The following is a 14,643-nucleotide window of genomic DNA, read 5'->3' on the forward strand; positions in this document are numbered from 1 at the left end:
CTCACCCTCCGTGCCAGCGACGAACTGTACTTCTGTCGACAGCAGATGCTGCATAGACTTTAAGAAAGCTTTTGTGAATATTCTACCCTGTTTCTTTCTCTGCAGTGAGAAACTGAATGACAGCACATTGCTTCTAACGTACATCACGTACAGGTGCCACTTTGAAACTGTCCTGCAGCTGCGCAATCTGTTGGAAGTGACGGAAACTTGGCTCGCTCGCTCAGAAGACTTCAGATAATACACACGTAATGTTCTGCATTCGTAGCATTCTTTTCAGTTGAGAAAAAACTGCGGTGCATTACTTTCTGGGCAACCCTCGTACTTCTAAGTCCCACCAGATATAGTTTCAAGAAACTCGTTAGCATGACAGTGCGCAACTGTACCCAGCCACACACTGCCCATATATGTGGTTCTTTCCCCTATTTACAGCTGAAGTGACTGTTTCTCAGTGCCTTTCAGTTTACATGTTGCTTCGGCTTTTAAAATTCTTTCAGTTTGCATTTGGGTTATACATATAAACTTACGCACTTTTCCATTGTCCCTCTCGTGATGTGTTTGTGGGGCGGCTGGTGGAAAATTTTAATTTCTCTAGTACAGTTGCCGTTTTCTACACAGGCTCCCTAACTACAATGTAGGCATTCAGAAAGTGATTAGCAAAAACGTGATGCCTGTAATTAAAGTTCACTGTGCCCACTCTAATGGAGAAATAAAGTTATTGATCATTGAAGTTCATTACGCTGAGGATACAGGATGATGTCTGAGATTCATAGAAAATGCCGTTTACTATAACCATTTACACTATAATCTGAAAACAATAAAACGTAAAATTTCAAATAAATGTTTAACCAACCCATGCTACTATCAGCTATAGTACTATCAGAGCTGTTCAGAGTCTACTGCGCGTATCCTAATATCCCTAGATAACGAAACTGTTCAATAATCGTTATCAATATAAATGTTCAAAGTGAATGCTCGTCAAAATGTGATGTTAATACTCATCAAACGCCACGCTAGTAATGATAGAAGGTCTGTCCTGCAGCGACATGTGAAAATACGACATACGGACACTCAGAATAAATCACTGAAGTCATTCCGCAATTTACACTTTACCTAAATGCGAACTCATTGTTACGTGCATACCGAGTTACATAATACGGCATCCGAGGCTATTCCTTGCAACTGCACAGACGCGACGCGGCTTCCGACACGGAGTGCGCGCTGATACGAACCTAGAAGAGAACTGGGACCTGACTCCAGCTCGCAGCGCTCTTGCCGCGGTGAGGACCACCGAAGGCGCAGCCGACAAACTTGGCCTTCCTGACTAGACACTGGGGCTAGTAGAGCACCACTTAAAGCTACTAAACAATTACTTGCTTCATTCACTGAAGGCCAATGAAGCTCTCAATTTAATTGTGCTATCAGCACACAGATAAGTAGCTGTAATAAAATTCTGATGTGGCCAAACTAAATACTTTTGCCGAGAGAATTTTTTTAGTTGTACTGCACGCAATAGATGAGCTTTGAACTTGCCTTTTGGAGAGATGCTACAGGTATAGTTTTACAGCTACTTTTTGGAAACTTCTCACATCTTTGTTATTATAGCGTATCTCCATTCTACCTAAATCTAAACGTCCTAGTTTTATCTAATCACTTACTTAATCTATCTTGCTTCCATACTCTTAGGACACAAAAACAGAAAATCATGAATTTCAACCAAAATACTACTTTGTGAGATCCAGCATGCTGTTTACATTAAATTACAATGAAAAGGGAATCCGAATATAAATTTTGAAGTTTCTAGCTTCTTCCTACTGTGCCGATGTTTTTTACATAAAATGTCCAAATTTCGAAAACTGTTAAAGTTACTAAACTGAAACTTAACACATCATTTTAGCATCACTCCTAACATGCTATTAACTTTTCGGATTATTTACTTTACTTTTAAGGTATTGCACAACATTCATGACGTCATTGCTAGTTACAGCAGACTAGGCTGCCACACAATCGAAAGCAAATTAATTCTATATGGCGTGAGTAGGCTGCTTCCCTACATGTTCATAAAACTTCTGTAATCAATATTTTTAGTGTAACAGGTACAGTTTTGAAATCATGTTCTGTTGTGTAAAAGTATACACAAGGGCTTGTAAATTAAATGTAACAAGTAGGAAGAATATTATCACGTACTGTGGAAGGGAAAATCACCTGCATGTACGTGGCCGGTGTTATTGGAAATGAGTACTGTTTTCTGATGCGATTTAATACCAGTTTTGTCAAATAGAACGGAATACACCGTAAGTTGCTGCATTGGTTTTATAATATCTAATTAATGTCAACAATATTTTTGCTAAAATTATATTCAGTGAATGGGAAAACTTTAATAACTTAAAAATAAATATTAATTTGTAATATTTAGTATGAAGTCATGATTCCAAGTTGTATTAGGCTGCTTTTGAGCTCTAAGTCCATAAGTACTAGATAACAAAAGTCTTTAATTTTCTTAAATTACAATAATACGTATTATCTTTTTGGTTCTGTAACTTCTAAACTAATAGTGCTACAAGGGCTAACATAGGTATATCTTACTTCAATTTGGTGTACTTAGCTTCTTCTTATTGTGCTTATGCATTTCGTATTTTGACTGTAGTTTCGAAATGTTCACTTGGCAACTTTATGCTCTCACAGCAGACACAAGGGTCTCTGCACTGCACCACGTGTTTCCGGTCCAACTCGGCCAGCTGCTCCCCTTAAATCTCGACAAACACGCCTGTCAGTAAAACGACTTGAACAGGCAGGTGGCGAGCACTGTCGTCAGTGGCCCATCAAATGGTTCAAATGGCTCTGAGCACTATGGGACTTAACTTCTGAGGTCATCAGTCCCCTAGAATTTAGAACTACTTAAACCTAACTAACCTAAGGACATCACACACTTCCATGCCCGAGGCAGGATTCGAACCTGCGACCTTAGCGGTCGCGCGGTTCCAGACTGAAGCGCCTAGAACCGCTCGGCCACACTGGCCGGCTCAGTGGCCCATGAAGTGAGGTTTCTCTTCCCTTCTGATACGTAGGTCCTGCTCAGAGCGCCGGAAGGTCACGTCCCCTCAGCTGCCAGAACTCATGAATGCACTCCATTACGGGATACTGTTCAGTGGAGCCACAACGTCAGGGATTCCCCGTCAGCATAAGCACTTTGAAATGGTATTATAGGCAATGTAGATACAGTTAACACTGTCAAAGCAATCCACATACGTAAATGATGGTTGGCGATACATGAAGACTTTAAATAATTGTTTTTATGTACTGACTCACACAGCTTATATTCGTTAACTATTGGCCCTGTGAGAGGAAGTGAGACCATGACTACATACGCGGTAGGGGTGAGCGAAGGAAAATGCGCTAAATCGATACCAAACACCTGCATTACAAAATAAGCAAAATCACTAAAGTCTCTCCTCCCCAAACAGATCTAGTTCAATAAACTTCAGTGAAAATCCGTTCGAGTTCTCTTTGAATTCCACACCCGCGAATTGTTTTAAATAATTCTATCCCCCATGATAAATAAGAAAATTATAATATTCCGTTGTTGGTAATGCTAAAATTCAAACCTCATAACGGTTTCACAGGCTGAAATGAACAGGCTTTCTCGCACCTGCGGAATTCTTATAAGTACCTGCACTACTGTAAAATGAAAACAGTTATGAGCCCGCTATTTTACAAGTCCCACGGCCTTTGTGCTGCCCTGAATACTAAGTCTGAAAACAATCAGTCAGATACACTCTTCTAAACCATTACGTGTTCCGCGCTGGTTAGCATACACATTTTTATTGTTTTACATGCTCACCTGCGTGGTTTTATGTAGGTAGGACCCGCTCCTGTGTTGCAGGACACTGCCTGTGAATAACTAAATTTTAATGTAAAATGGCTTACAGCTATAGTTATTGGGGTACATTGCTCAAACGTACCACATAACGTGCAGTCATTAAAATCGAGCTTGAATCTTAACTTTACGACTAATATAGCTGTTGAAATGAGTTTTACTTTGTCATACGAATGATACTACGGAATCTTTCTAATTCCAATACGTAATGCGCATAAATCCCTTCTAAGGGGGGAAGAACCTACATGACGTCAATGGCATAGGATGCGGAAGGTAAGGGGAAAGCACTGCATTAAAGATCCCTTAGTCCCACTGACGGAACCCTTTATGGAATAGCTGTTACTGTGAATAAATCTTCCAGGGTAATATGCCCATAATCGGGGTGGGCACTATCCCTATCTCTCAGTATGCTGAGAGATGAAACAAGAAGAAGACTGAAACTTCTGGACTTTACCTATTGGATATGTCCTGGAAATGACTATAATACGAGCTCTTTTCGTGTGCGCAACGTAATCTGACCGTTATGCCGAAAAATACTCACAGAGAATATTAATTGCTATAGTGCCGCTTTAATAACGGAGACACGAGAAAATAAATTAAACGACCACCCGAAAGTATAGGAGCGTGGAGAGGAGGGAATGGGGGGACGGAGAGAACATACAGAAGGTACCCCATTTATGTGCAGGATAAATTTCTTCAAGCACTGCGCACTACGCGGTATGAACAGCCACGTGACATCCAACATTATTCATATAACGCCTACGTTAAAATAAAGGAATTATTGCACCACATTTCGATAGACGTAGTCCATCTCCAATATTATTCTCAAAAATGAACTTGGGTGATTAAAATAATATTAAATTGTGCTTTACTCACATTTAGCTGGTTTCAATCCGACTGACCCGCTAAAGGGACACTGAACAACCAGATGCGTATCTGGAATCCTGTTCTGCCCAAAGACCTTCCTTGTCACAGAGCAAAGATATGCCTGGGTCTTTGGTGTCAGGAATTACAATGAACACTTTCCTCTACGCTGGAAAGGTTATCCAAACACTGTACAAAAACAAAAATAGCGGCAAATACGCCGACATGGACAACTTTTATTTTCTTCTTTATGAGTTATCTCTTTACCTACTCTTAAAATACAAACGTAAATAAAATACTTTCATCCAATTTTTTGCACATAACAATATGTGCTGATGTCTACACTTATTTGGAACGGAGACATCATTCATGTAGAAGGCAAACAGTAAAACTGATTAAGGCAGACGAATAGGAACGTGAAAAATAATATTTACATTTATGCCTAGTAAATTTTCGTTTATTCATTTGAATCAATTTGTTTATGTATACATTAATTTACGGTCAATTTATAAATTCCTTACAGCAAAGAGTGCAACACTTTTATGTGGTCCACGGGCTGCTGTGAACGTATTACTTGTCTCCTTTCAAGCTTGGTGAAAACAAGAGCATGACGATACGTAGTTTTAGCATTATTGTGGATATGCACATTCTTAGTTAGCATTTACAGATTTTTATTCTGTTTTTGTACGCATTGTTACAGAGTTTTATCTTGATATTACGTATGTGTGGGTTTTCTGACAGTTATTCTGAACTCATTTTGTGATGATGAGTAAAAACGATTTAACGTACCATATGACGTAGATGTCTTATTGACTATATTAAAAAAAGGCAAATAATAATTCCCAGAAAATAAATAATCCTCTTGATACCTTTCCCTGTCAACATTCCAGTCAGATGATTTGTTTCATTATGCACGGTCTCCTTTGCAGGGTGTTCAAGAAATCGGCTCCCAACAACAAGCTAACGCTCTACTTGAGCAGTCGCGATCTGATCATCACCGACAGTACCATAGAAAAGCTTTATGGAGTACTCGTCGTCGATCCCGACTACGTCCAGCAGCGGAAGGTATGTGGTCATTCATATACACCCTATACAGATTTATTACACTCATAATGCATGTTGCTCAGCCGGCCGGTGTGGCCGTGCGGTTCTAGCCGCTCCAGTCTGGAACCGCGTGACCGCTACAGTCTCAGGTTCGAATCTTGCCTCGGGCATGGATGTGTGTGATGTCCTTAGGTTAGTTAGGTTTAAGTAGTTCTACGTTCTAGGGGACTGATGACCACAGATGTTAAGTCCCATAGTGCTCAGAGCCATTTGAACCATTTTGCAAGTTGCTCGCCGGTCTGAGGAGCAAAGAATGAAACTCTGGAAATTCAGTATTATTTTCCATATCAAAGTCATAATGATTCTTTTCTTTCTTTTTCTTGCATAGAAATAAACTTGCTGTCACTCCAAAACTGCAAAAATCAATGTACTTACCTCATCATAAACAGAAGTGAAATGCTTTGCGTACAGATATCGTAGTTACTACACTTATTGCCGTGATGAAGAAAGTACTATACTGTAACGTATTGTTGTGCTACGGAAGAGGCTGTCTCATTGTAGCTATACCACAAAAGTTACTACTAAAACATGTTTTAGTTTCCAGAAGAATTCACAAAAACTGTGTAGATATGAAACAGATAGAGCGCAAAAGCAATAATATAAATTTTCTCAGTCATTAGTAGCACTGGGATATAATAGTGTAGCTGTCAAATAAACTAACCACTGTGTCATATGGTATCTCTCAGGATGTACTTTAAATCGAGAAGGTATTTTCAAGTAAAGCAAAATGTTGCATTAAAATCTCATTAGCAGTACCGGTATATGTTCTAAGTATGTAAGCCTTATAGTCGTTATGTAATCGTGCAACTAACAAGCAAGAATGTAGACACACAATAACACTGTGTCCTCTGTTCACTATAACAAAGCATTCGTAATTACTGTCTAAATGTGTTCCCTAGGTTCTAGACTGGATAGGTAACTTCAAAACATTGTTGCATGTTAACAGTTTCTAAATGTGACAAAGCGTACTAGTAACGTGAAGTGAAAAATTTTATAGCAAAGATTAAGTTAAAAAGCAGATTATCTCTCAATAAACGGTTTTACATGTGAAATGTGATGCAATCCTTTACTCTTCCAAGTACGCAGAATTTCAACTTCAACGCAATTATCATGTGGTATACGTCGGTAAGGAATGCTAAAATTTTTCTCAAGGTCAGCGTCTATGTTATTTTTCTCTGAGGCAGCCGGCGCACGTGGCTGCCTACGGTGCGAGTTATTGTCGATCTCTTTGTTGTTGCTGGGACTTGGAGATCTAACTTCTACAAATTCACCTTGTCGAGAGGCCCCTGCCCTGTTTCAACCACACCAATTTTGGTTAAATTGTGGTCTGTTGTTAAGATTATATCGTCTGTCGTCATGTCGGTAGTTTCTGTAATTTTTTTCTTGTGGATCACGTGGTGGAGAATTTCTCCATGAGTCATAACTGCGCAGTGGACTGTTGCGTCTTAAGTTATTCTGTCTCCCTTGATAATAATTATTTTGGTTCCCATATTGTCTGTTTCTCTGATTGTCTCTGTCATATTCATTACTATGGAAATGCGATCTTTCTCTGTAGCTATTGCTACTCTGCCAACGGTTGTCATATGGGTGGTGTCTGTTTTGGTCACGTTGTAAGAATAGCCTTGTCGTGTCCAGTTATTATTTCTTTCATTGCGGAATTGTAACGGATGTGACCTGTAATTATTGTGTTCCTGTTTTCGCGTCCCGCGATTGTCAGTGTCAATTCCCAATTCTTGTAACAGTCCCTGAAAAGCTTCAATGTCGTCTTTGCATCGTCCTGCCAAAATAATATGTCGTAAATGTTCAGGCAATTTGATTAAGCAAATGCGGATGAGTTCTGAGGGGCTGTATGGGTTTGACAGGTACTGATTCTTGTGCAACATGTCTTCAAAATATTTCACAAGACTGGAAAATTCAGACTGTTCGAAATGTTTCATCATTATGATGCTATGTTTTACTCGGTCTTATGTAGCTTGAGACCAATATGCTGAGAGGAAGGCATGATATAATTCTCCTTAACTGTGATAATCGTGAATGACTGATCGCATTCTTACAGCTGGTTCATTCTCTAAATAGCCACACACAAATTCTAATCTGTGCTCTAATGACCAGTTGGGAGGAAAACAATGAGAGAATTAATGAAGCCATACTTGTGGATGAATGCCGTTGCCAGAATTCTCAAATGTTTTGAATTTACGTGTAGTAATAAACAGCTTATAGTCAAAGTCATGGTGTTGGCGAGTCGCATATCGGTCATTGTTACGTCGTGTCGGGTTCCATCTCAAACTTCGGTGCACCTTGCCAATTTCTTTCATAATTTCCGAAATGCCCTGTGCTATTATTTTGTGGCTTTTCCGTATTTCTAAGTCCCTCTTTCCTTGTTGGAGCGCGAGTGTCCTCTGAAATATGTAATTCTTGTATTACTTGTGCCAACTGATCTTGTACTTCCCGGATTTCTCTTTTGTGTTGCGTATTAATTTTATTCTGATTTTGTTTGAATTTCCTAATTTGTTCGTACTCTTCTGTGTCATTAAAGACTACCGGTCTTGTGTCATTCAGATTATCATCTACCTTCGTAGATAAATTATTTAGCTGATCCGAAAGTTCGACTACTTTCTCTGATAATGAACTAATTTCCTCCGTGTGTCTTTCTGAACCAATTTTCAGAGTATCTACTGTGCCCTTTAAGATTTCCTGAGTTTTTGCAAGTTGCTTAACCGAATCGGTAGATGCTACTGAGTCAGTTTTAGCCTGCAAGGTCTCGTGATTTTCATGAACAATAGTTTGCAGTTCTTTTATGGCTGCTTCGTGATTCTGTAATGCATTTTCATGCCGCGAAAAAATAGGTTGAAAATGCTCACAAATTTTTGTTTTTACGTCATTACAGACTTTTTGACATTTCGATTCGATGTTATGTAACTCAGTAGTTAAATCTTCACGTGTATGTTGAAGTGTTTCTTTAATTTGTTTCTGATTTTGTTCCATTTGTTGCTGTGACTGTTTCTGATTTTCTTCCATTGCGTCTAACTGTTGCTGTGTTTTTCTCTGGTGTTGTTCCCTTGTGTCTAACTTTTGAAGCTTTTGTCCCATTTGTTTCTGATTTTGTTCAAGTGTTGTGTCAAACATTTGTAGCCTTTGTCCCATCGATCGATAATCCTTCCCTGTTCTCTTGTTGTTTCACTTTTTACACCATGATTTGCCGTCCGCTCCATTTCCCTACGCACAGTTACCAAATTACTACTTTGTATGTCTGTTAATTCATTACACAGTGGCGCTGATAAGCTACGCTCGTCGTCACTATCATCCCTCAGTTTACTTTGGAGCATAGTGTTATCACATGATAACAAGAAAAGCACAATTTGAAGAGCAAAAATAAGAATACACATTAACGTAGCACTGAAAATAATACCTAGTTAATTGCGAGCGCAGCTGTGAAATACTTGGTCCAAATCTACATGCATGCCACATCTGTTTTACTATGCAACAATGTAAAACTACAACTACAAAGGAAATCCTCTCTACAATTACACACTAGCAATAAACAATAGCTACACTAATTACACACATGACAAGAAAAAAATCAGAAGATTCCAGTGTGTGCCATATGAAACGTCCCTTAGAAAAATTTATATTTTACTGTGCTGATGAACCCCTTGCGTTATTTGATTTTCAAACAGCTGAGAAGAACTGAGCGTACTCAGACGTTTCGCTCTTTACCTATTCTGATCAACACTAAACTGACACACAACATTTTTTTTGCAACGCAATCTGACTTTCAAAAATCCCTACAAAAGAATGGCCATGACTAACAATAACCTATACCTTTCATGAATTACTTACCTCACAAAAATCTTCGCTACTCGATCTACTGCAATACAGCGAGGGCCAATACTGCCAGCTAAATAAAAGATTCAAACTACTGACGGCACTGACTACTGATAGGCATAGTCAGCAAATGAAAGATTTTGATAGAGAACAAACAATGTATTTATCTTAACACTTTAAGGTCTGGGACTTAGTACGACATTCTAGCACACGAGACTTTGTTTTTTTGTCGTTTTTCAAAAAATCGTAATTCAGGAACGGTTAGTGGTAAATCATTACAGTTTTTTTTCATTTTTACCACTGTAACCTAATCTTTACAATGAAGTAACACATTATAGTTACCAACTTCACTTAAATTTACACTGTTATCACAAGCTGATAGCTGAAACAAGGAAAATACAAAATTTTTGTAGTAGGATTTGTTGTTGGTAGAAAGAATATGGCACTGGATTATGTTTTATAAAAACAAAATGAAAGGTATTTATTTTAAAACATTACAATGCACAACTACATTACATTACATTTTGTATGAATCATTTCTATACGTAATTGGCTTTCGTATGAAATAGTTCAAAGCATTCTGGCATCCACAGCGCAACATCACACATTGCACAATAATAAGTTGTATCTTTCCTCTTCCACTTTCCAGTTTCTTTCTTAGCCCTGTCACCACACACTTTGCACGATCCGCATGGCCTCACTTTGTAGTCAGTTGGAGGAATTTTTCTTCCAAAATGACGCCCAGTTAGTCTGTCGCCTACAGTCGAAGGGTTCACTCCCACTTGTTCCCCCCCTGCCATCATGGCCACCTTTTCTCCAATCACAGACATGAATCTATGCAGATAACATGGTTGTCTGTGTGACATTCTATACATTATGTAACTATTTACTATTCCCTGAATGAAAGGATGGAAGAAAAGCTTCTTCCACCATTTCATACTTTTCTTTTTGAAGGGATAGTAAGCAAAAAGTAGATCACTTCGATCAACACCTGTCTTGTTTATATTATAACCAAGGACTGCATCAGGCTTGAATTTTTTTATATGGCCCCCTTTAGCCCTGACAGTTACGTCAGATACTGTTGCCCTATGTTTTTAAGACAACACTGCTACATCCCTGGTGTCCTTCCACTCTTGACGATTAATGTAATTCTACAAATCAAGGCGTCTGTCTCCGTTGCTTTCCAGGGTGGATGGAGTCCGCCCCCGGTAGCTGAGTGTTCAGCGCGACAGACTGCCCTTCCTAAGGGCCCGGGTTTGAGTTCTGGCTGGGTCGGAGATTTTCTCCACTCAGGGATTGGGTGTTGTGTTCTCCTAATCATCATCATTTCATACCCATCGACACGCAAGTCGCCGAAGCGGCGTCAAATCGAAAGACTTGCACCAGGCGAGCGGTCTACCCGACGGGAGGCCCTCGTCACACTACATTTTTATTTTTTAATGTGAATGGAAATCGTAAAAATTTTCTCTGGCGCAACATTTAATAATAATCAAAATCGATGAGCGGTAGCAGGTGCTTTCGATACAGAACGGGGGAGTGCATCGTCGCTGCTGTCGCCACGGCCAGCGAATGGATCACGGAGCTTTGCCGCATACGGCGTCCAGAGGACGACAGTCTCCAAGAAATCTGCCGCAAAATGGTTACTGGATAAAATTTTGTTATCGGCGTGTCAGAAAGTGATATAGATTGAATCTGCGCTACCATTACATTTACGTCTTCAGCATTCAGACAGAAGAGGCTATAAAAATTTTTGCGCCAGCTTGTCTCGATCCTCATACATTGTGGACAGAAATAATGCACGCTACCGCTTTTTTTTCTTTTTTCGTTCGGTATACTTCGTTGCATTTCTTCTGGGCGGACGTCACAAGACATCCGTTCAAGTTGATCGGTGATTTCTCGACTCCGTTTTTCTATTACAGAGAACACGCTGGCCTCTGACCGAACACGCTGAGCTGCCGTGCGAGCGGCTTTAGAGAATTAGCGAGTTCGTCAGTTTATTTGCCCCATTTCGCAATCGGCGCGTACTTATCCTCTGCAGTGAACCGCCGCCGGTCGAGTTTTATCTCAAAGATTGTACATAAATTGCATTAGTGTCTCACAATCAAAGGTTACAACCCGTTTCATATTTCATTTCTGTTTTAGTCTTAGTCTGTAATATGGTTGTAATCATTCTGATGACCTCTACCACTGATAACCGCTGTCTTTCTTTCTTGCGTTATCTCGCTTGTGTCAAGAGTTGTGCCCACGTAATGTATAACTTCTGATTACAGAGCAGATGGTTTGGCATATACAGTCCTTTCTGGCGATTGACCAATATGCGATACTGCACTGTTCCGTTTGCTGCTTTGGCCATTCTCTTTTTCACATTTAATGTGTTCTTAGACGATGGTATAATATTACAAATGCGCCCTTTTACTTCCGGCATAGTTTCGTGAAACAGTTGCCAGTGATCATAGGACTGACATTTCCAACATTGCATGTTTCCCTTCAACGTAAGAACCTGGATATGTTATTCTGTATAGTTGATTTTTCCTGTCCTTACTCAGAATAGGGTTCTGCATAATCGTTCCCTGTTCCACGCTGCTGCCTGTGGATTTGTCTGAGTTACATTTGATTAATTTTCGCGTAGAATGTCTTGCATTTCCTGTCATACAACGTCGTCACTTAAGGCTATTCATTTATTGTCTCCAAATTTTCCATGCAGCCTGCTGAACGTTTCCTACCACCATTCAGATCCGAGTAGCTATGGTCTAACAAAGGAATGCTACAGTCCAACATGTCGAAACGTGCCAAGAATTTTTCCATACAGGAAGAGTGTACTGAAAAAACGCTCTCTCAAAATTTTAGCTGCTGAGACACGTCGCAAGTATATATATATATATTTTACGGCAGGGGTGTACATGTCTCCATATATACTGAAAATAGCCACCAGCCTGCTGGAGACATGTGCACCCCTGCCGCAAACTGTAACATACTGCACATGTGAAACACGACGAGCATATATCCTTGACTGATGGCACAAATATAGAAACCAATCTTGATGATCGTAATTTATGAAATGAATATCAGTTTCCGTTGATAGTTTATCTGACTGAGTTTTTACATTGTTACTATAAGCTAGAATCTGCTATTCATTTAATATCCATAGTCATTACCATTTGCTTTTGTGGTATTAGTAAGTTTTAACCACATAGATAAAACTGAATTAAAATTGATTGTACTTTTTTCGTTTATGCCTGGTTATATAATCTATCTTTATGCAGATTCCAGAGTTTCACATTAATGTTGAATCCAGCTAACGTTCTCAGTCTTGCAAAGAATATAGTATGCAGTTGAAATCACTTACTTCTTCTGAACACTTACATAGGTGCTACGTGCTATTTAATTTGACGTCGTTAGGAGCTGTGGAAATATTAGAAGAAATAGGAAGTAACAATGAAGATTGCGTGAGTTGTGATTCAAAGGACGGTAGTTGCGCAAATAAGAATCTTGCACAAGAGTACCTTCCTGTCTCAAAGAAAACATGTATTGTAATAGCTTTCAGTAACAAGGAAGCGGATGTGAATTTCTGTTTAAACGAAAGAGGGAGTAAACGTTTAAGGTTCGGAAGAGAGCTAAGCTGGTTTCATTTCGTAAAATCTCAAAGGTAAAATCTGTGACACTCAACCAATGGATGGGCTTGTGGTCTGATTGCAGCGTTTCCGTTTGCCATGGCACTGGGAGGGCGAGCCCATCGCCCCGGCGGCCTTTTACTTGCAGAAAAGATCCTCAGCACTCAATTTCACAGCAGGCTTGGTGAACCTGGGAGCGCTCTAGAGAGAATGGAACGCAGAGAAACTCCCGCTTCTGGCCAACATTGAACCTGGGAGCAATACGGCTGGAGACTAACGCTCTACCTACCACACTACCACGGAAGGTTTATTAAAACCCCATTGCCATGGTTTCAACGTTTATAAAAACGTATTCCTATGAAGGAAATACAGACAACTTGATTACATGTTGTAGTAGAGCAACTGTAACACCCCACCCGTTGCTTGTCCGATTTTTCGTGTGTTCGCCCCTGACAAACAACTTAAAGGAAAATTGGGAGTGGAACTGTTCGCAAAAATGGATAACGCTAGATTTAAATGTGGCCCTGTCACCCCTAATTAATCTGTGGTGGTATTCTTGATGATAAATCACACCTATTTTTACTTTCAAACATGAACGATCACGAACTCTTAGAGTGTTCAATGAGATCAAACACATACACAAAAATAGAATAAAGCAAAAGGGTGAATTCAGGATCAACTACTGAAAGTAGAGGCTCTACTGAATCACAATAATTTTATTATAATCTTCAGATCAATGCTGAACAAAACACAATGAACAATTTACAAATTATCCTCCTAACTGACATTGGCAGTAACTGTGTTAAAATCGGTCCAAAACGCGATCTCTTATAACATATATACGAAGAGCCACTACACTGCAAAGTACTGTGAAACCTCTGTGGAAACAGCAATTGCAATTGATCCAACTATTTAACGTTAGTCCTAACAGAAGCCGAAGCGGGAGTGATCTCACTGTAATATTCCCGTTGAAGCGGCGGTCTCCGACGGCGACGGTGCGGCCGTGCGATCGGCGTGTAGCGTCTCGGAAAGTACAATCCTACAGTATTCGAAAACCAGACTGCCGTCCATCAACTTCTCTAATTGCGACAATATTTCCGTCAGCAATGAGCTGGCGTGGCTAACGTCCTCTCAGAACGAACGACCAAGAGGGGAGACGACTTGGCGAACGTTCTCTCAGTACGAGGGCCCAGAACGGAAGACCTCGACCGAGAGTCCAGCAAGATCGCTCTTCACTTTTGTTTTCTCACCTCAACGTTTACCGAGCGAATCACATCACTAGAAGCTCTCAAAATACCCAGTTTGCCAGTGCCGACCAATGTATGGCCTGGGAATAGAGCTCTTTTCCACAATTCTTTTATTTTT

General features: G+C 39.9%; 1 protein-coding gene across 1 annotated transcript in view; it reads left to right on the top strand.

Moving 5' to 3' along the window:
• The window catches only part of LOC124721291 (arrestin homolog), a 157,232-nt gene that overhangs the window by 98,389 nt on the left and 44,200 nt on the right, over positions 1–14,643 (top strand). The window contains exon 2 of the mRNA XM_047246200.1: positions 5,668–5,803. Within this exon, the coding sequence (XP_047102156.1) occupies positions 5,668–5,803 (136 nt within the window). The remainder of the gene's footprint in view (positions 1–5,667; positions 5,804–14,643) is intronic.

The sequence above is a fragment of the Schistocerca piceifrons genome, chromosome X (assembly GCF_021461385.2).
Source record: "Schistocerca piceifrons isolate TAMUIC-IGC-003096 chromosome X, iqSchPice1.1, whole genome shotgun sequence".
In the NCBI taxonomy this organism is placed as follows: domain Eukaryota; kingdom Metazoa; phylum Arthropoda; class Insecta; order Orthoptera; family Acrididae; genus Schistocerca; species Schistocerca piceifrons.